Consider the following 24282-nt stretch of genomic DNA (forward strand, 5'->3'; position numbering starts at 1 on the left):
CTTATCTGGCATTAAACTAAAAAAGTAATGAATTTTACCAGGCACACAAATGCCGCAAGAGGTTTCTTTGTAGTGAATTGACAATTGGTAATGCACACTAAGGCCACCAGCAAGGCAGAAAGACAGTTTATGCTTTTCCACAGCTTCAGAGTTGTATGAGCTATTTGCCTTTGACACATTTTAAAAACTGCATTACAAACTAGTGGTTCTAGCACTAACTTAAAGGTGGTCATAAGGGTCAGTAACTATGTTAGCACTCGAACATTTCTCCACCACCATTTAAATAATCCCTTTCCAAGTCCACTGATTGCATAATCAGGGAATAAAATGAGAATTAAAATGTTTCTTCTTATCCAAATAAGATATAGAATATTCTGTATATTCTCAAACCTTGTTTTAAAGATACATAATAAGAAAGTTATATATACCTTTGACATAAATATTATCGTTAAATACTGCCCTTCAACCATTTATAAATCTGTTTTTACACTTCTGGCACCCAGAACTGAAGATGAAAGGGAAAGGAGGTACATGTATCAGGTCTGGTTCAGCAACATTTTATCCCTTTTTGCAGCATAGTTCTTATTTCTCATTACTTGTGTGAGGGGGAGTGGTTTGAAAATCCTACTTAAAAACAACATTGCAATTAGTTTAAATCCTTCAGAAACTGAAGTGGGCCAGCATAGTTCTTTCTAGTTTCTGTAGGATTATAAGGAAAGAGAGTACAGGGCTGCCCCTGGATAGTACATTCATTGACCTTCTAATGCTGCAGGAATTTGTTGATATACCCTATCTGACTAAAATATATACAATCTATATACAATAGATTATAGAAATAGAAAATATACAATTTACTTTGCATTGAATTGGTTTTGCATTGGTTTAAGAACTTATGCTCTGATATCGATGAGCTGACAGATACAATCTCCAGTTATGTTACTTTTTGTGAAAATACTGTTATTTCTCTGAAATCTTGCAATGTGTATCCTAACAACAAGCCCTGGTGACCAAGTCTCTCAAGTCAGCTTTGAAATAGAAAAAAAATCACTTTCCATCAAGGTGATGCTGTTCTGTTAAGGAGGCTCAAAAGAATGTCAAAAAATATTTTAAGGCTAAATGTAGGCATAAGGATAAAGTGGAGGATGCAATGTGTAAATGTCACTCTCACTCTGCAGGAGAGGGTATTAGGTCTATAGATGGGAATGCACAAGAATGGAGGCAGTAGTATTAATCCAGGTAGTAAATCAGACGCTGACTTTTGCGGAATCGGTTTTACAGGATCTCTGATTGTGCAATTAGAATTGTCTAAGGTTTGTTAATAGTTCAGTCAGGTTAAGGAGAGAAAGTGTCCGGGTCTTGATTTTACTACAGTAGATGCAGATTATTAAAAAGGTGTGCTAGACAGCCAAGTGACATCTTTTCTTTATTTTTCAACTATCATTAACCCAACAAATGGTTCCTAAGGTATGGAAAGAATCAGTTGTCATCCCAGTGGCAAAAGTCAATTCATTAAGTCAGTTAACTGAATGATTACAGACCAATAGCCTGTAATCTCTCTGGTTATGAAAAGTTTTGAACAGATTGTAAAAAATGAGATTGTGGCTAAAGTACAGGATCAGCTAGATCAATTTCAGTTTGCCTACAGGCCAGGTTGGTGAGTGAAAGGTGCGAAAGCATGTATTCTCGATCTTGTCCTCCAACACCTTGAGGGTAACAAGACCCATGCTAGACTGCTATTTGTGGATTTCTTCTCTACAGTCAATTGTTTTCAACCTCACCTTTTTAGTTGCCTGCTGGCAACTAAGTTATTGCCAAACTTTGCTCTTGATCTCAGTCTGCTCAGATGGGTTACCGATTTCCTACAGACAGAATTCGGACGGTAAGAGTCAACAATATTTTACCAAACAATAAGCATTTATCTACTGGGTCCCCCCATAGATGCGTATTGTCTCCCTTACTCTTTGTTCTATGTACAAACCACTGCAAGAGCTATCACCACTCAAAACGCATAATTACAGTACATTTGCAGTCGACTCTGTCATTGTTAGCCTACTGCAAGAAAATGAGTGGAGCCATTGACCCATCGTTGATGAGTTTGCCCCTTGGTGTGAACAAACCTTCCTCAAACTAAATGTGTCCAAGACCAAAGACATGATAATTGATTCAGGAAAAACCCCTATACCACCATCCTAACCTACATCGGGGGAGATTCAGCAGAGCTAGTATAACAATACAATTACTTGGGGACTGTTCCAGACTCCTACTTAAATTTCGAAGCCAATGTTAACTTGATCCTCATAAAAAGACACCAGCATATTTTTTCTTCATAAGAAAGCTTAAGAATTTTAAGGTTGATGATTTGTTGCTGATCTTATTCTATCGGTCCTTCCTTGAATCTGTTTTAACTTTTACCTCGATCTGCTGGTTTGGCAACCTGAATCTAAGAGGCAAGAACTAACTGGGCAGTCTTGTGAATATTGTAACGACCGCCAGTCATCAGAGATCGACCCACAAAAGAGCTTACCAGTTCCAGCAGCGGACTAATCACAACAAGCGCCGCCGCACGTGTTAAACCACCACCCACTGTACCGTTCTGCACTCAGCTCTATTTAAACTCTCAGAACTCGCAATCGGTATTGATTTCTCTCATAGAGACCTCCTACCTCGCCCCTTTTGAAAACCTCTTTTGCACGACCACATTTGGCTTTTTGGGCTTTGCTCTTGACCACGAATTCACCTGTCAATTTGGATTGGACACCTGTGTTGTTTCTGCCTCTACTCTCTCTCTCTCTCTCTCGTCTGCGTAGGATCCTCCTACTTATTCACTTGGATTCCTTACAAATATATTTCAGAAGGTCATCAGTACTGATCTTCCAGCAGTCTCCACCATCTATCATTCTCATGTTTTACGTAAAGCAAACTCCATCTGTGATGATCCTTCACACCCCTTGTTTAATGAATTCAAATTACCCCCATCAGAATGCAGAAACCGACTCCCCAATTTCAAAACCAATATATTTAAGTTCTCAATAATACCTGTAGCCATACCCTTACTCAACTCTTGATTTTCTACTCAAATATGTCTGCAGATTTTTGTTGTTGTCATGTTTTTTTTTTTCTTTTCAGCCCATCTGTACACTACTGCTCTAAAACAAATTGCCCCCTCAGGGATAATAAAGACTCTTTCTTTCTCTCTCAGAGACTTGATTACATGGTAATGAATTCAGAGTCCTTACCCTTGCTCAGTGTAGCCATGTGGTTCGAAACACATTCTACCAAAAACAGCCAGCATGAACATTTTGTGATTCAAGAGCTTTTAAAGGCATTTATCAGCTAAGTAGCTCATTATTCTTTGTCTTCAGGCTGTGTTTAATAACTTTGCCTTTGCTTTTGTGCAATCAAGGAATTTCTGTGTAGTTTGGCCTATGGTCAAAGTTCTAAAGTTTGCCTATGAAAATCTATTTTTTCAATTGATCTCATATGGCTAAGCATTAAATAACTTGCTAAACAAAGATCAAACTCTTAGTCCTTTTCTGAATGCTTGATCTGACTTTCATCAGATTCATATTTTTTTTTACCATTTATGCCCTATTTATTTTCTTTTGTGGTCTCTCAGCGTTCTCATAGTCTTCTTGACAAGACAAGACCATTGAAATGTTGGTTTTTATTTTTTCATGCCATATTTGCCCACTGCAGCATGTGCCTACATAGCATTTGATGTCTTTATAAAAAAAGTTAAAAGAAACCTTCCTGCTGACATGCATCTGGGAGATATGGAACTACATTCTCTCTATATGCTATAAAAAATTAAGAAGACCAAATAGTACAAGCACAGCATACAAACCAGGAGAGCTGGATTCACACCCCTACTTTCACACCTAGTTACTTTTACAGTGCCATGGAAACTTTACTGACCATGTAATCAGGATCTTGGATTAATTTCTCATCTGAAGGACAGAACATGCAGCATGGTGTTCCAGGTCTCCATGTTGAGGCATTGATTTGTTATTTTGACCTGAAGGGAAGAGTGACACCCACAGGTCCATCAGCACCACTTGCAGGAACCCGTTATTTGGATTTCACCCATTCTAAACCCATTGACCAGACCCAATCTTGCCTAACATCTGAGATTTTACAAGATCAGACAACAAAAGAAGTAACCCTTCTGTAATGAACATTATGTTAGCATTGTTTTTATATTATAACATTTAGTATGTGTCATTAAAATACCTCACAACATTTAAAATTGACTTTATTCTCATTATTATTAAAGAAATGTTTAAAGCCGCACACGCTGTTTACTGTGTTTATTACATTAGTTTGCCCTAGCCTAGTACTGTACATGACAGCATTTTTTACATTTGAAAATTGCCCATGGAGGATGAGGAGAACACCAATATTTTTATTTCTGTTTATTCTCAGGTCTAGGAAAAAGCTCATATTTCATGCCATCGTAAAATGAATGCACTGCTGTAATTTGAAGATGGGAGGCCAGGTTAAAGCTGCTGTAACATGTTTCATCACTTTCATCATCTTTCATTCTGATCAATCTGGGTGGCAAGACCCAGCTCCTAGTCTTTTGGACCTGGAAAACTGCACAGAGAGACCCTATGTTTTCTCAGAAGCAGAGGTTTCAGTGGTTTGTGATGAGGAGCACATAGAAGGGTTATGAAGGGTGATATACCCACAAAAGTGAGAATTACATTTGCTTGCCTAGAGAACTCCTGCTTTGCTTGAATGCATTTGGACGGCAGCTGTCAGAAGTGAGCTAACTGCAGTTAAGAATAAACCACTGAAAATCAAATGCCATCCCCCAGGAGCCACTTTACATGTACAGTAGGTAACAGTAGGCTTCTGTAGGGAGAAGATATATTTCTCTTCATGTTAAAAGTGTTCCACACAAAGAACCTGGATAACATCCTTCCATGATTGACCCAATTGATTAATCTGGTCCTACTGATGGAGCTTCATAATCATGAAATAATTGGGTAAAAACAGTAGGAAATCAGATAATGTTCTTCTTCATAATTTCTTTCCCATTATTCAGGCATTGTAAATATGCATTTTTCTGTTCTTCTATAGCATGTTGATTTCAACCACTCCTGCAAAAAAATTGAAATATTTTTCAGGAATGATTTGTGATAATAGATAATAGACAAACAGATTTGTTGAAGCCCAGCTTGGATTTCTCATATTTATATCAATGTTTTTTGTGAATTATTTACAGATTTCTAATCATCTCTGGTTTTGTGTTTTGAAATTGAAGTTCTAGTATTGTTTTTCTCCTTTGTATATCAGCTACCTGATCAACCCCATCACGAATGTTTTGCAGCCATACAGAACATATACTGTACATCATCAACATCATCTGAAGTGACTTATTACCTTAGCATTCACAGGCATCTCTTCCAAGAGTTTTATCATTTAATCACAAGTGTAATGTCTGTTGCCTTCTTATAGAATACATGGACTGCGAACAATGAGGATTCACCCACAGCTTTCAAGAAGATACACAGTTATCTGTTTTTCAGTTTCAGCTCATTAAGGGGTGTTTTTTTGGCAGGGTGTAATTACGTACCGTATTCCCCCATCTAAAAAATGACATAAAAACATACATTTCTGTTATCCCACTTTCCAAATTGATGCTCACGGAAAGCTTCCATTTTAACCAAAATCAATTCCACAGGAGAACAGGAAGTAGCAGAAATTGTCTTTAAAAGTCCCATTGGTGTCTGGAACAAGAGTCAAAATGTTTAACACAAATTTTGGGGTCTTCCAGGGCTGACAGGAAGGTTGTAGGTTTTAGCTGAATGTCTTTATTATCATAATGATCATCATTTTGATTTGTGCAGTTTCTTAAATTCTAGTGCAACTTTCACAAGAATCTACTTCCAGTTTCAGCTGTGGAAGGCTCTAGAGCTGAAACATTGTGTTTTCTTTCTTCTCTTTTCAGCATGGAATAAAACCTTTACATGTTCCTTTGCAGATTATGCATGCTGACACAGCTACCCACCTGAACTACTTTACACTCTTAACTGTTCAACTGGCTTTTAGTGGGACAAGCAATAAGATTTTCAATTTAGCTCTTTGCTTAATCATTGTGTAATTTTATTTTCTGCTGGAAAGTATAGCAGTTATATGGAACTCCATAGTTTTGGTCAATGAGCATTTTAAAAAACATTTTCTTTTTCCTTTACAGAACCCTAAGGACTGCAGCAAAGCCAGGAAATTGGTGTGTAACATTAACAAAGGCTGTGGGTATGGTTGCCAACTTCATCATGTTGTCTACTGCTTCATGATCGCCTATGGGACCCAGCGCACGCTCATCCTGGAGTCCCAAAACTGGAGATATGCCACCAGTGGTTGGGAGACTGTCTTCAAACCCGTTAGCGATACCTGTACAGACAGAACTGGCGCCTCCACTGGGCACTGGTCAGGTAAGAGCTGCTCTGCAATTCAGTTAACTTTCCTGGGTGTGTTGAGCTGGTCTGATTGTGCCTAGTCATGGCACTCCTGTCAAGAGCTTTTCTTCTTGACCAATTGTATATTTAGCAGAAGAATTAAACTCCATGTTACCATTCCACATAACAGGAGAGTATAGAAACATTTAACTTCAATTACATACTTGTATTGGTTGTATAATGAGTCCTTATATCAGCTTCAATCTGACTGATGTTTTTTTGCAAAGGTTGAAAATGTTGTTTTCCTTTACAGCCCTTTTGGTTTTCATTTCAAATCTTGTTGCAAGTTTTTTAAGTGTTTCCATGGTGGTCCAATTAATTACAGCAGGAAATGTCTCTACTGAAATTATTCCTTAAGGCTGAATGTGAGCAAATCACCTTCAGAAGAGAATCCCCTTGTAGAACCACAGAGCCAAGGAGCACACTAATACTGAAATTTAATTTAATAAATGAAAGAAAATGCAACTTATTACAAGCTTTTCAAATAAAATAAAAGCACAGGAGTTCAAAGAATCATTCATGAAAAGTTTGGAATTTATATCTATACCATATGAGGTTAATAATGTTAATGTGCACAAAGCTGTATTTAAGGCTTCATTCAGAATAATTCAGCCCAGTTTTGGTCAGTGTGCTACAAAAAGATACTGCTGTTTATAGAAAATGTCAAGGAAGAGAGAACATAACGACAATAAAGGAACAAAATTAATTTAGTCTTGAACAGAGGACAACACACGGGAAACAGATTCAGAAGTCAATTCACACAATAAACTTTAGACTCAAGGACACAAGCAGAAATTCAGCACAGAAGTATGCAGCAATGAAAACAGGAGCTGGTTGTTTACAAGGAGACTAGTTGGTGTTGAGAAGAAACAACCCAGCCTTATTGCAGGTGATGGATAGATAGGATTTTTAGATTAGTATGCTGCTAGCAATCAAAATGAGTAAGATGGTTCCTTTCAGATGTTCCATTATTGCCATATATAACATCCTTGTAGACATTAATTTACAGGTAGCTTTCATAAATGAATGGTGTAGGAGTTTTGTGAATTTTTCTGGGACAATTTATTAATTGTAGCGGTAACCATGGGGTGATTCTTATATGGCTATTAGAAAATAAATTGATCAGCAACACGCACACATGGATTCAATACATGAGATACATTTAATAATACATAACTTGTGCATATAAAACATACAGTATACAGGATACAGGTGGCAGATTGTACTCTGAGGGTTATTAAAATGCAAGATATATAATCACGAACAGATGCAAAACACAAAGAGATACAAACAAAGAATATACTTCAGTATACTGTTCTGTTATACTATCATTAATCAGTCTCACTAATACCACTTCTACATTACTCAAAAGTAAATACATTACTCATATGAATTTAATTGATGTCAACTTGTGTTGAGGTAACAGTTGAATTCTTGAGATGAAATGTAGAACATTGGGTTTACTTATCTCCTGTATATGGATTTGGGTTTCCCAGGATAGACACCAAAAACCCGCTGGCAAACTCTGTCGCAGCGGCGTCCAATAGGCGTCGTCCTGGCATCCTTTGGATCGGTGCCAGTCCTGATGCTGTTCTGAGTTAGAGAAATTAGGAGGTGAGATTCCTGCTGTCAGCGACGCGCTAGACACTTTCTCTCTCAGGGACTTACTAGTAGTCTGGCTGACTAATAGAAAGTCTCTATGCACAGAGAGTGACTGCGGGTCCAGCCAAGTCACTCTTTTGGGGGGAAAAAACTTGGATTGCTTCCTGAGTAGTGGCTACTTCTGGACAAGAGTATCCAGTTGTCGACAAGGGTCCAAACGCATAATTTGGTGATCACAAAGATGAGAAAGAGAGATAAAGCCTCATTTAGGAAAGCACAGCAATACTTTATTCTGTCTTATTAATATGCATTGCCGCTAGAATGGAAACAAAGACATAATAAATCTATACAAGGTTTATTAATTTAATAAATTATTATAAGCACAATTTTTACTAGAGAAATTTACTGGAGAAAAGTATTTGTTTTAAATTTCCTGTATTTAATTTGTAGAAGCTGTATTTGCTGGTTTTGATTACATTTGAGAGTTTCCTTAATCCCGCATTTTTTTAGTCTTTTGGATGTGATTTCTTCTCATTCAGTAACAAAAAGGATTTCAGTTGCATTGATAAACCAGTTCCTATCAGCCAGTCCTATGGAGCCTGCTTCCACTTCATCAACTTCTGAAATTAATTCCTCCAGCTTTGTACCCTGAGTAATCCACTTATTATGAAAAGAAAGATTAAGGATTTTTAGTGACTGGTTTGACATTGAAAGCATGAAATAAACCCACCCTTTTCACGTTCCTATTTCACTTGGGCTCCTGGTGGTTTATTAGAAGAAGCGAGTGCTGTATAATGCTTTTTAAATTCATCTGGGATTCAGACAAATGCACATCTGTAAGTTTCTTGTGGAAAAAAGAATCACAAACTGATTTTTTATTTTAAGCAGTAAACGTTCAAATAAAACATGTGAAAATCCTTTTCTTTCAAAAGAAACTTGATACAGTTATTGCAGTTATGTCAGTTTGATCTAAAAACTCTCAGATCTGCTCCATATAAACCATATTTATACAGAAGCTTTCATTATCACATAGTGATGCAAAACAAATTGCCATATTACAGTGTTTCAATATCAGTTCTCTACTGAAATACAAAATTCAAAAAAATATCAGCAGTTTTTCGATTCAGAAAAGCTGAATAATTGAGGACATCCTCTGTATTTTTTTAATTCAAAGCATGTAGATATGTTGACTTCAGCTTTGTTACTTCAATCCTTGTACCAGCATAAGAGGGCTGAAGACTGTCAGGATTGTTTCCTTTGAAATGTTTCACAGTTGAGCCATTAGCTTTTTACTCATAGTCCAACAGTTACTTAAAACCTGCATCCTGCCTAACCTAATTTGATTATTCCAACCAATTTCTAACTACTTTGTCCAATACAGGGTGGTGGTGGGGCCGGAGACTATCCTGGCAAGCAATGAGCTCAAAGCAGAATATAAGATGGACATCATGGCTGTTATTTGCAGGACATAATTTGGTTATTGTAGAGTTAAAAAGGAAATCAACCAAAGACCTATACATCAAGCAATTACATCAATAAAACATACTCCAATAGTGTTAGTTCATGAAGATAATACCAGAAGCTATTAGGATGAAGCTTATACCAGCTAATACCTGCAATTTATGTTTGTAAAGAGTACCATTTATAACAACGTTGGTGACATTCCCCTAAGAACATCATATGTTGCTCAAAGATTGTCAGCATCTAAAAGACATGAGAAGGTATGTTTGGATTCTGCCATAATGAAAGCCCGTCCAGAGTTTCAACATCCTTGTGAAGAAAATGCAGATTTTCCCGATTTTTTGAATTGTTGGTTCTTGTTCTATTTCACAGTGATTTCTTCTGTTGGCTTTTAGATTTTTCTCAGTCAGACCCAGCTTGATTAATATGACCTTTAAATAACTAATACTAGCAAGCATCCAGAAGATTTTGAGATACTCTGTATTCAAAAGATGAAAAAAGATATCTGGTTCTGATTTTCAACACAAGTCTAATGGTTTGACAGGATTTGAACATAAAGTAGCAAATTACTGGATATTTTATCAGTCCAGTTATGTGTACTTTTGTTTCTAGATAGCAAGTACTAGAAAGTAAGTACAAGTTATCATGTCTGCCTAGGTCTAATCTCTCTTTTTTTCAGTATGAAAAGATCCGCTTTACAACATTTTTCATAGTGATATGATACTGAGTCTAATCATACACAGTCATTACATGGCTTATTACCACACAAAGGGCTTATGCCTACTGTTACAATAATTACCAGTCTACTCAACTGAAATATGATAATTAAGTTTCCTTAAATTTCCATTCACAGCAGTCAGTCACTGGATTATGCTGCTGTTGTACTAAACGTGCATACAGACTGGTTGAGATTTGTAGCCTGGAAACTGGGTAAGAGCGAGGTGATGCCTCTGCTATTTGAATTCAAACTGGGACCTTTGTTAATGGTGTGAAGGACTGAATACAGGTTGAGTACTGACAGAACTGGGTGGGTAAAGGAATTTTTGTTCCTTTACTGTATATAAGAATCATTACTTTCGTGCCCACATAAATTCTGGAATTGCCAAAGAAACATAAATGCATACCATTTTAAATCTTATACCAGGTGAGCTTATGAATGCACCCTTCAAACGCGCACAGAAACTTTCTTCTTTATTTTCACACAGCTGCCTACTGTGCGAAGAGTACAGCTAGAAGAAGGTTCTCAGGTTGCACTTGCATTGGAGGCAACCCTGGTCATTTTCAATCCCATCCTACCCCTGGTAGCATTTGTCCAGTTGTGTGCCACATCTAGAGGAATCTACAGTGAGCCAGTAACATTTCCCAGATTCAAACAATGATCCACTGCATTAAAGCACCCAGCCTTCTCTGCTTCTCAATGCAGCTATTAGGAAGACCGAAAGTACAGTCAGGAAGGATAGTCACTGCTTGCCACACCATAGCAGCACTTGTTGCTGTGCGCCTGGAATAGTGAGTGGTACCAATGGGAGCTGCTTGCACTTAACATTTAAGTTTCAGGACACTTAAGAGTTTGCCTGGAGGGGCCTGTCTGGAAAGACAATTATGTGTATGTATTTCTAGGAAATGCTGCCACTGAATAAATGCACATATGTTATGCCTTAAAGGATCAGAGCAATTCAGGCCCTAAATCTTGTTTTTGCTTGAAAAATGTATCCCTACAAATGTTTCCATTGAATGTCTTTCTTATTTTGTGGCAGCCACAATTTTCAGGGGAATGCCTATTTTTTAAATTTATGATGCTGTACTGATGCTGTACATTCAAATTATAACCTCACTGTATTTTACACTTAATTATAGAACCATTCACTGTTACCCTGAAAGTAAAACAGTATAATTCTTGAAAAAAAGGTGAAACAACAAGCAATGTGCAATGTAGACCAGCCTTTACAAGGTTGTTCTGAGGCTACATGAAAGGAGTGCTGTTCAGGCTACATGTGTGAAATAGCAAACAAAATAACATTGAAAACAGTTTAAAGTTTTAAATTCCCCCTTGCTCTGAAGCCACTTCCAAGTGCAAAAGAATCAGATTTTTCATCTGCAGAAGACTGCCACTAGAGAGGTTTTGACCATTTAGTCCAGAGATTGCTTCTGTCACTGGAGATTTGGCTACCGCCTGAAATGAACAGATTACAGGAGGCTGTCTGAACCAGTTTCCTCTTTGCTGTGGATGAAGGCAGCAGAAAGCAGGAAGTGGTCGATAGCAAAACACCCAGAGAAACTGAGTCTGCTTATGAACAAATACATTTTTTTCTATGAACAAATAAACAAAACCCCAAGGGTTCTGCAAGTGTCAATGTGTGTGAAAGTACAACTAGGAAAAACAATGAACCCGCCTTTTCAAAATTTTAAAAAATCATTTAAAACAATATGCACATGCTCCGCAGATGATGAAATACTTGAGCTTAAAGTGTAGACACCATTCATCCTTTATCAGAAATCCATTTATTCCAGGTGTCGCAGCCACCTGGATCCTATTGAAGGCAAGGCTAGATTGCATCTAGGAAGGGATAAATCCATTGCAGAGTTACACAACAACTAAATCTGATAATTGTAAAAACGACGATCAGTAAGCTCAGGAAAATCTGTAACATTAACATACTTAAATGAAACATTCACTATAAAATACTTTCATTTGGAAATTTAAAATAAACCTTTTTTTCACACTGTTCATATTCCCCAGTACACCTTTCAGCATCTTTGGAAAACATAGCCTCACTGTGAAAGTCACAACAAACCTGTTAGATGTTTTTTTACAGAAACAAAGCTACTGTACATGCTCTTCACACTATAAATTCTGTACACATTTGTCTTCCTTGCAAATGACACAAAATATTACACAGGCACCGATGCAATAGGTAAGCAAGGATTGGTTGCATAAGGTGGATGACAGAGAAGAGAGACAGCTGTAAATTGGTGCAAATCTGTTGAAGATTAAATCTGAAGATATATACTGTAAGTGTGGCATAATAAATGAAAACAGTATAACGGGAAAATCCGACTTATTTTGCCAAATGTAAAGGTAGTGTAGACTTGATTTTATAGGGGGCTGAATATTGTTCAGCACAGGTATGGGATCATTTTTATTTATTTTTTTTCTTAAGCACTGAAATCTTTACTACCTTTACAGTCACAGGGTAATTGTCCTCCTTCCACTTCCTCTAAAATAGCTTCAAAGTCCCCACATAGACGGTGCTTTCACAAGGAACAACTAAAGGACATTAAACAGTTGCAATGTGTTTACAACCTTAAGCTCCCCATAAGTGGAGCAGTAAGCAAGGTACATATCGCAGCCAGGCTTTAAAACAGTAAAACCAATGTGACAAATTGTTCTGTGTATAAAAGAACATGGCAGGAAAACACAAAGCATCCCTCTTTACACAAGGATTCCTGACTGTAATAGCCTGAAGCCCTTCTTTTCACCTGCAGCCAACACTGGGCCTCACACTATGAGCAATATGTTAAAGCAGTGACGTTAATAGACATCTTAGTCTCTTCATATGTCAAAAAAATGAATAGTGCTCCCTCATCTCTGATGAAATCTTTCCTGACCCATTCAAAAAATTGCACATAAGTTAAACAGCTTCCTAAAGTTATTTATTATTAATGTATTTAATTAAAAAGCAGTGGCTGTTTGGTGCCACTCATTACAGTCCATGGAATGCTAGCATTTACAATCTCACTGGGTTGCACAAGTCCTTGAAAATACATTATCAATGTCAATTTCAGTGTTCTGCATTATTTCGAATTTTCTGCAAGGAACGGGGAAGAATTAAGTGACAATATACTATAATCCTTGATTCTTATTCAGCTCTTTGTCAAATAAAAGCCCATCACAAGTTCCGCATTACTGGATAAAAAATATAATTATTGTCTTTGTTTTGTATAGTTCTTAGGATCTCTTCAGTGTTATAGCTTCAAACTCTTTCTTCAAGGCTGCCAGATCTTAATCTGTCATTTAGTTACAGAGCCAATGGATGTCACTTTAACAAAAAGCCCCACCACTGTAATCCAACTATCTATTGTCATCATCATCTCCTAATTATTAGGCTTTGCGGGAACATTTTTAAACACACACACATCAGAAATGTCATACTATATAATTTGCTCCAATGCTAAGTGTTATCCAAGGATTATACAGGGATGTAAATAACACTAAGAAGCACACACAACTATAACATAATCCTAAATGTATACTGAAGGAAAAAAGAAATGCAACATTTTCTGGTTTGAGAATACTATAGTTATATAGTTAGAAGTTATAGTTATAAGCTTTTCTACTTTTACAAAAAGTTGTCAATTTGTTTTAAGTCCACTGACCAGCAATACAGCTTGTGCAGTGAGGCATTGCAACTTGACAATCACACGAAAGCTCGTTAGGTACACTTAACCCAACGAGGTCAAGGTGAAACAATGCCTGATAAGGTCACCTTTAAAAAGGCCTTAATTCAAAGCTTAGGACACTTTAAGAAAATGTCTACACTTTTTTCAGTTTTCTGTGCATTCCATTATGCCTTGAATGTCACCAGAAGCAAGGGAGAAGACACCTCTGGCATGCTGCAGGCAGGCATGTCATGTGCCAGTGTTGCCAGACACTATGGAGTAAGCCGCTCCACTGTGTCCTGACTGCAGAGAAGGTTTCAGCAGACCAGCAGGACACATGACTGTCTTAGATCCGGTCACCCTCGAGTGACTACACCAAAGCAGGACCGACACATCAGACTGGTCCATCTGAGAGATTGTTTCAGATCTGCCACCTGTACTGCTGCTGAAACTGCTGGCAGACACAATGTCCGCATCAGTGACAGGACATTGACCAGGACCATGCTTCTGGCCTTAGAACATGGCGACCTGTTAGAGGCCCTCTGCATACACCTCCTAGACGTCACACCCGACTGGCTTTGGTCGGACAGAGAAGCTGCTGAAGAACTCATCAGCAGTGGCATCAAGTCCTCTTCACGGATGAGTTACACTTTGTGCAACTGCAAACATAGCAAAGGTTTTGGGGTCTGACAAAACTAAAAGAGAACTGTTTGCCTAATACAAGACATTCCTTTTGGCACAAACCCAACACAGCACATCACCCAAAGAACACGATCCTTACTGTACAGCATAATGGTGGCAGCATCATGTAATGTAGATGTTCTTTCCTTGGAAGGGACTAGAGCACTTGTCAGGATAGAAGCGAAAAAGAATGGAACAAAATACAGAATAGTCATAGAGGTAACTCTGCTGCCCAGATACAAGAGAACAGAAATTGGGATGGAATCTTCACCTTTCAGCATGACAATGACAATGACCCAAAGCATAGCAGCGGAACAAAACTGTAAATGACCTTGTGTAGTTCTGTCACAGCTCCAGTCTAAATCCAATCAAAAAATTGTGGCATGACTTGAAAGTTGCTATCTATGAACAGTCCCCAAGGAACCTGTCAGTGTTTGAACAGCTGCTTAAAGAAGAATGGTCTAATACTGCCAAATGTAGGTAAGCAAAGTTGATAAGAGACCTATTTTAACAGACTCACTTGCTCTCAAAGGGGCATCTATGAAATATTAAGTTATGAGAGTGGAGACTTATTCAATTATGCTATTTTGGGTTGGTGATTTTATTCTGTAATTTTTCCAATAATAATATTTTCCCATTAAAAGTGTTAAGGAAGATTTTAGACAAGTGGCAAAAATGTTAATTTAAATGCATGAAACTCTGAGACAGCAACATGTGAAAATAGTTCAAGCAGACTGTATACAAAAGTCCTCCTATGTCAGTACTGTTACTTGTGGAAGCGGTGAAGATGAGGGAAGGAATTATACACTTTTACATACTTATATATAACATATTTTGATTGTTAATTATTGTTTATTATAATCTTAAGCATTTATGCATATTTTAATGTTCTTTTAGTATGAATGTTCTATACCCTCTCCTTCCCCATTATTCTTGGGACATAAGCCGGTTATTTTCAATGTGTCAACTGCAACTGAAAGTCAGCATGCATTTTTATGTTCTTCATCACAAACACAGCAAATAGTGTTTTTTTTTTTTATTCAAGAATGACAAACAACACTGGTCATTCAGTTCACATTGCTTTCTAAATAAGTGTCCCAGCATATGTTAACTCACTGACAAGCTAAGGTGTTTCACCATGCTTTGAATACCAGGTTTCGCAGAATTAGTTGCTATTTCTGTATATTCAACTTTGTTGTTTCAAATTTCAAGCTTTGGCTTAACCATCTCTTCTTGTCATGGATGTCGGAACGGACAAACCGTGGAGAGGGAGGAGAGCAGAAAAAGACCCATATGCGTAGTGGCGGAATGCAGAAAAAGCCTGGACTCAGCAGTTCAGGAGTCAGATAGAAACCAATGCCCTCAGGCAGCGGACGTGGGGTGACTAGGAGGGTTTCAGGACATCCGAACATCATAGCTGAGTGTAGCAGAATAAGTGACCCGGAAATATATAGCCCCAGGGAGAGAGAGACCAGAAGGAGAACAAGGACAGGAAACTAGGGACAGGACAGAGTAGGAGCGCCCTCTGGCTGCAGAGGGCGTGACACTTCTGGACTGTTTCAATGGAAGGTTAATTCCACATTGAGAAGCAATGCCTGGACATACATGAAAAAATAAAACAGTTGGGTCTGTAATGAATGGCCCAAAGAGCTTATGAAAGACAAAATCAGACTTTTTCAGGTGAACACAAATTTCATATAATCATATAATCATTTTTCATAATAGAATAAAACACTCTAAATTCTGCCTTAACTATAGTATAAATATTCCATTAGTATTGAATAAAACATCATAGCAATATATAGTACTGTATTCATAGATGTTTAAAAGTTCAATCCCTGAAGCACAAGCATAGCATCCAACACAGATGCTTTCTCCCTGCTGGTTTTCAGCTTTGATGATCTGGAAAATCTAGTCTGGACATTCGCATTGTATATCTAAGTTTGAGCTGCTTACACACCTAGAAACTGTTAAGTAGTTCAAGTACGAACTGTAGTTACATCAGCATGTGTAGGCTGCAAAGGAACAAGTAAAGGTTTATTCCATGCTGAAAAGAGAAGAAAGGAAACACAACGTTTCGGCTGTGAAGACTTCCGAAGAAAGCTCTAATAGCCGAAACGTTGTGTTTCCTTTAATCTCTTTTCAGCATGGAATAAACCTTTACTTGTTCCTTAGAAACTTGTAAGTCATTCAGCTCAGTACTCTCATTAAAATAAACAACTTTAATGCTTGTGAGATACCTAATCTACTGTAGAACTATAGTGTGACTTTAAAGGATAGTACTGCTATCCTATTAAGATCCTTTGATAGAATGAACTCACCTTGTTTGTATTCTTTCTTACACTTTTGCAAAGCTTTCTTGGTATGCTCTTTACTTCAGATTTTTTGTTTAATGTCACCTAATTCACAGTATTATCATGGCAAAACACAAGGCACATCTGAATTTGAATTTTGACCCAGATGCCTACGTACCAGTATAGTAAAGCATAAAATAAAGACAATGTTGATAAAGATTAATTAGCAGGACATGTTGCAGCTGAAACTGGTTTAGGGATATCTTGTATGAGTTTTAATGTGTAATATATCAATCTGCTTCCTCTCAATATGGTGATATAGCTATGCTTTGTTAAATTGTACTTTGAAGAAGAATACATTTCATATGTGTTAATTGTATGCTTGGAATTAAGAATTAAACATAATGCTTCAGGTCTCCAAAAACATACTGGTAATGTCCAAGAGTAGGTGGACATCTGTAATCTCAGATTCAAGACCTGGTTATGTCACTAGACAAGTGTAACCTAAAGTGGTGGTAACAAATATTCTTGGTGAATTCCACCAAAAATAGGTGGGATTAATTGGCCAGGACTCTCTTGGCTTTCAGTGACATAGTGATCCCAGAGGCCTCCTATATCAAATAGGAATAGGGTTTGTTTTTCTCATGAATAGAGCACCTAAAATTGTTTCTTAAAAGTCTTTCTGTCCAGTTATTACAGTACAATTACAGATTTGTACTTAGGAATTAAAAGAAATATGGGGTCTGAAGGATAAGGTATATATGGAAAGTAAACGATAAGGTTTGGCGTAGAAAGTATTTCATTTTCAACAAACTTATGCTCTTAGTAAGAGGAACAATCTGACCTTTGAAATTCATTTCATCTAGAATACGATTAATATGAAAATTGTATATATGCAGGTGTTAATGATAGTGATACATTCAAATATACTGTGTTTTTATCATTACCAGACTTTTTCTATTTTTGCGTTGATCAAACTCTGTAGTTATAACAATAAAACTGGAACAAATGACATTTGTATTATTTCACCTACAGATGCAGCCACTCAGAACGTGTGGTATTTCTTACAAACTGTAACGGTGCAAATTGTATTATGTGATTCAATGGCCAAAGACGACCGATAGGTGGCACTTGTGGTGCATTAGATGTTAGTGAAATGATTACTTCATTTAATCTATTTCTCGATTGTGCATGTTGAAATCTGCTGGAATGTAAAATGGAATTTTACAACTAATGGGAAATTTTGGTAGATAAGCATAAAAATAACAGAAGCGTTTCTGCAAGTCATTAAACAATATTAAGTTAGGTAAATAAATATATTATAAATATTGTATATGGCTAGTAGTGGTAAAAAAATACACAACAGTGCTCCCCACCTTCTTCATAAACATTTTATACAGCAAAGTGTTTAACTCAGTCATTTACTGTGGTTATTCTGGAAAAGTTTTGATGTGCTTCTTCTGACTATATTAAGTTTATATACTTTATAAAAAAACTATAATGTCTTAAACTTTTCTATACATTTTTACTGTAGTTATTGCTGTAACAAAAGTTGTAGTACTTTTTAAAATCCTCTTAATAGGGAATTTGAATATGGAATCATGTAGCAAAAAAAATTGTTGCTGAAAATAAAAATGGTTTCTGAACATCATTAATGATATTAATTTATGGATATAAATATAAAAAATTATATAGCTGGTAGTAGTACCATATTCCACTCTTTTTCATAAACATCTGCTTCAATTGCTTTGAATTGTTTACTTTGGGATTTTTGGGAAAAATTTGATGTGTCTGTTCAGCTATGTTACTGAGCAACGCTTTGGTAGACTGAGGTAAATTGTGTGTATATTACCAAGAAGGCCCTGGGTTCCATTCCCAGTCAGTGTACAAGTGTTATTTCTAACAAATAAAGACTCCTTCTCTAAAAATAAAATGGTAACTAATATGTACACTACAGTGACATTTTATTATTTTTATATATCAAGTTAAATATGAAAAATATATTAATAAATAAACATGAATGAGTTATCAAACATAAATACTGTCAACAGTGGGTGAAAAAGACTTGATGGATGGATGGATTAATACCTTCATCATTTCCTTTTTTATATAATGTTAGCATGCCCAAAGGGGTTGGGCAACCAGTTGACCTTGGACCCCTAGAGGTTTTTTTTTCTCCTTACTAAGAAGTTTTAGGTTCCCCTTCTCCATAGTCTTCTGGTCTTCTGTTCTGTATTGACAATATGTATCGTCAGTTTGGTTCAGGGTGACTTGTCACTATTTTCACAACATTCCTGTTTTTATTAAAATGCCTGGTTTTGAGACACAGTGTTTCAGATGTCAATAACTTTGCAAACAAAACACACAACATACAACATCTAGTATCCGGTTCCATTTTTAGAAACCTTAGTTTGATTAGAGCAGATCCATGGTGTAAGCCAGTTCATAACTATTCAGAAGCTACAGTATGTACAGTATGTTAAACACTTGACCATATAAAGCAGGTCTACCTTTACAATGATGCATCTTGTGTGAGTACTGGGTTCAATCTCTCTTTAAATTGCGAAACTCTTTCTGTATTTTCTGTTTTTAGTCAGATATGAGTAAACTACATATGCAATTCTTTTGACAGAACGAAAGATGTGCTGTGCTCAATAGCTTTTTCACCACAGTATGTATTTTGATTTTATATTTTAATATTTTATTCTGAAATCTCTCAAATACTTAAAAAATGTAACATAATATTGTAGGTCGCATTAACATTAACAAAGCCAGTAATAAAATGAGACTGTAAGTGCACAGTACAGTGCCTTGCGAAAGTATTCGGCCCCCTTGAACTTTTCAACCTTTTGCCACATTTCAGGCTTCAAACATAAAGATATAATTTTTTTATTTTATGTGAAGAATCACCAACAAGTGGGACACAATTGTGAAGTGGAACGAAATCTATTGGATTTTTGAAACTTTTTTAACTAATAAAAAAATGAAAAGTGGGGCGTGCAAAATTATTCAGCCCCCTTGCGTTAATACTTTGTAGAGCCACCTTTTGCTGCGATTACAGCTGCAAGTCGCTTGGGGTATGTCTCTATCAGTTTTGCACATCGAGAGACTGAAATTCTTGCCCATTCTTCCTTGCAAAACAGCTCGAGCTCAGTGAGGTTGGATGGAGAGCGTTTGTGAACAGCAGTTTTCAGCTCTTTCCACAGATTCTCGATTGGATTCAGGTCTGGACTTTGACTTGGCCATTCAAACACCTGGATACATTTATTTGTGAACCATTCCTTTGTAGATTTTGCTGTATGTTTGGGATCATTGTCTTGTTGGAAGATAAATCTCCGTCCCAGTTTCAGGTCTTTTGCAGACTCCAACAGATTTTCATCCAGAATGGTCCTGTATTTGGCTGCATCCATCTTCCCCTCAATTTTAACCATCTTCCCTGTCCCTGCTGAAGAAAAGCAGGCCCAAACCATGATGCTGCCACCACCATGTTTGACAGTGGGGATGGTGTGTTGAGGGTGATGAGCTGTGTTGCTTTTACGCCAAACATATCGTTTTGCATTGTGGCCAAAAAGTTCGATTTTGGTTTCATCTGACCAGAGCACTTTCTTCCACATGTTTGGGGTGTCTCCCAGGTGGCTTGTGGCAAACTTTAGACGAGACTTTTTATGGATATCTTTGAGAAATGGCTTTCTTCTTGCCACTCTTCCATAAAGGCCAGATTTGTGCAGTGTAAGACTGATTGTTGTCCTATGGACAGACTCTCCCACCTCAGCTGTAGTTCTCTGCAGTTCATCCAGAGTGATCATGGGCCACTTGGCTGCATCTCTGATCAGTCTTCTCCTTGTCTGAGCTGAAAGTTTAGAGGGACGGCCAGGTCTTGGTAGATTTGCAGTGGTCTGATACTCCTTCCATTTCAAGATGATGGCTTGCACAGTGCTCCTTGGGATGTTTGAAGCTTGGAAAATCTTTTTGTATCCAAATCCGGCTTTAAACTTCTCCACAACAGTATTACGGACCTGCCTGGTGTGTTCCTTGGTCTTCATGATGCTCTCTGCGCTTTCAACAGAACCTTGAGACTATCACAGAGCAGGTGCATTTATACAGAGACTTGATTACACACAGGTGGATTCTATTTATCACCATCAGTCATTTAGGACAACATTGGATCATTCAGAGATCCTCGCTGAACTTCTGGAGTGAGTTTGCTGCACTGAAAGTAAAGGGGCCGAATAATTTTGCACGCCCCACTTTTCATTTTTTTATTAGTTAAAAAAGTTTCAAAAATCCAATAGATTTCGTTCCACTTCACAATTGTGTCCCACTTGTTGGTGATTCTTCACATAAAATAAAAAATTTATATCTTTATGTTTGAAGCCTGAAATGTGGCAAAAGGTTGAAAAGTTCAAGGGGGCCGAATACTTTCGCAAGGCACTGTATGTAGTGGCATGGATGTATCTGTATATAGCTAAAATAAAGGTACACATTAGTATTCCACCTTCTTCACAAACATATTCTGAATTAACGTCTTTAACTCGGTCACTTGCTGTGGTTACTTTGTGAAAGTGATGACATGCTTCTTTGAATAGATTGGTAGCTCAGTGGTAGGATTCTTTGCTATCATGCAAAAAGGTTCGAGTTAGATTCCAGCTCTGACCTGATTTAGATTTTTCAACAAAATGTTCCTTGGGCATAATAAATACTCTATAACGTTAAAAAAAGTTGTAAATTATATTAATATTTTTGAGTATAAGTAATAACATGAATGAACTTCCAAGCCAAAAGACCCAACAATCTTGAGGTTCCTAAGAAACAGCAAGAGAAGGTAATTTTAGATTTTAAATACTGATTTTAATGTCACTATGTATATTTTTAAATTATACAATTTAAAATCTAAATTGTTGTTTTTTTAATGTTTTTTGTTGCCCTTTTTTCTTCCTAGTAGTTGATAGAATCATTTCTGTTATATATTGTATTATTACATTAGTAGTTTTAAGAATTGTTTTTCAGAAGTATACGAGAACAATATTGCACCTGTGAGGCATAGCACCTATTTCAGCTGAACTTTTCTGATGTAGCACTGTGTCCCGTGCCTAGAGGGTGTCCCCTCATAGTAGTGGGGAGGGACTGTGGGCTATTATTTTCTCTGTCTTCACTATACATTCCCAGTAGTCACTGATACAGCTTTAGTTGAGGAACTACAGTTCTGTTCTATCTATACAGAGCTTACATGTTCTCTCTTGCTTGCCTTGACTGTGTCCTGGATAAAGTGGTTAGAAAATAGATGGACTGGATGGAATAGCTGGATTTATACTTTTAAAAATGTTCCAATTTAAATACAATACAGACTATATTATTAATAATATTAATAATGAATGAACATGAACGAGTTAGTAAATGTGAATACTGTCAATGGCAGGAGTAAAAGCAAGACAAAACAAAATTGTATATACATTTATAATCAAGAATAACAAAGTGGTATTAAAAAAGTGAATTAAATGTGCAAAAGGGTCATAATTTAACCCCAGCCAAAATGCAAGTTATACTTTTAACAATTTGTACCTTGGCTTGTTCAGTGCTTTCTTTGTGCATTGCCTCTGGGCGGTGGGGGGAGGGTGTGTGGGGGAAGGTTTAGGTTGCAAATGCAATTCTCTGCTTCTTGTCTGAAGATGGCTTTGGTACAGTTTACAACAATTTTTATTTTCTTTGTGATGCAACTTTGAAGTGCAATGGCAAATGAAACCAATTGTTATTAAAATGACGGTGTCATTTGTTAATATTATGACATTTTCATTGAAGTTTTTATTAAGTGTATATATAACAGTATATTAAATATTCTGTAATGTAAATACAGTAAATTAATGTAAATATTTACATTCACAATGACTTCAGCTCACAGCAGTACTGAGGAGTATCAAATATCAGGGAGATGGTAGAGGTACAGGTAGAGCCCTGTGACCAAAGTATGTCTTGGTACAGTACAAAAGAATATATTTCACACATACTGTACTGTAGTGTCTTTAAAACCATATGGCATCTTGCTGTATTTACTGTAAACACAGTACTGTATATTTATATAGTATACCCTTAATTAAATGTATGCTATTGGTTCTGCATATCTGCGGATAGTACTTCATGCGATTCGCGTGTGTAACACATTGGGAATGTAGTCTTCTTTTATGTTTTAATATTACAGTAAAAGCACGTAAAGTAAAAAGGAGTGTTTTTATAAAACAGGCCATTTGGTTGCTGATTGCCTTATGTTAAAGTGCGACAAAAAATGAAAAAGAGGGCAGCCCCATCCTCCAAGCAAAACTGCCTATTCCGCATAATAAACACAGTGGAATGTAACACCCCCAACCTTTGTAACAAACATAATGTATGTTACAAGAAATATGAGTAGGGATGGTACGATTTCAACATATTGATAAGCTGTTCTGTAGTTACTGGCATCCCTCGTGAAAGAATTCTGTTAAGAATTCCTTAATCGCAAAAACATCACTTTGAATAAATCATCCAGATACACACACTCATGCTGCAGACAATTTTCTCAGAAACAACTTCCAAGTAAGTCTTGTCAGTATTGTGCATTATATGGTATGTAGTAATCAATGCAGTATGGCATAATCGGTACACAGTATAAATATGTACATAATTGTACAGGTCATGATAGTGTAGCAGCAATGCTTATTAATAAGGCAGAATTAAGTGTTTCTGAACTTTCCCAAATTAGGCCTCTGTTCATCTCTGTGGTTCAGCAAAAGAGAAACTATTCATGCAGGCTGATTTAAGGTCCTTTGATAAGGTTTCCTAGGACAGCTCCCAAAGGGGGATGCACTTAGCTAAGCCTGGCTATCATGATCAATGGTCATCCATTGGCGCCTATCTGTCTAGGGAGTGCCAGATGGACATCTGGACTTTATTCCTAACTGTCAGGAGTAAGTGACTCATATCTCACCTTGATCAACCAATCAGGGACTGGTAGGGCCGAGTAACCCACGTGGGACTCTGATGCCCATGGAACTTTCAGCCAATCAACGAGCTGAAGTTTCTCCAGGTAAAAACAGGCAACACAGAGAGCCTGAGAGATTCAGAAGGGATTCAGGAGAATTCTGTGGACTTTTCTAAAGGGAATTCAAAGGAGAATTCCAGGGCAGGATGGCCCAGGAGCAGAAGGCTCCCAAGGGCAGGACATTCTCGCAGCGCGCCTCCTGACCATCCAGAGACTCAGCCCGGACAACCACGGTACGGCCTGTGTGTCCGAGTGCCAGAACTTTCCTTTGTTCTAAGAGTCTAGAGTGGAGGTTGCCAGAGAGTAACCAGAGGATCCACCCGAGGTTAGCACCAGCAGCAAGCCTCGTGAACAGGTCGGAACTGTGGACAGCTGAATCACTATTCAGAACTAG

At 37.3% G+C, this 24282-nt stretch overlaps 1 protein-coding gene across 21 annotated transcripts in view; it reads left to right on the plus strand.

Moving 5' to 3' along the window:
* Window positions 1-24282, plus strand: part of fut8 (fucosyltransferase 8) — a 435504-nt gene that overhangs the window by 343606 nt on the left and 67616 nt on the right. For all 21 annotated transcript variants that reach the window (XM_015351257.2, XM_069192936.1, XM_069192939.1 and 18 more), the window contains one exon: window positions 6200-6437. In XM_015351257.2, coding sequence (XP_015206743.1) covers window positions 6200-6437 — 238 coding nt within the window. The remainder of the gene's footprint in view (window positions 1-6199; window positions 6438-24282) is intronic.

Source organism: Lepisosteus oculatus, chromosome 8 (assembly GCF_040954835.1).
Source record: "Lepisosteus oculatus isolate fLepOcu1 chromosome 8, fLepOcu1.hap2, whole genome shotgun sequence".
In the NCBI taxonomy this organism is placed as follows: domain Eukaryota; kingdom Metazoa; phylum Chordata; class Actinopteri; order Semionotiformes; family Lepisosteidae; genus Lepisosteus; species Lepisosteus oculatus.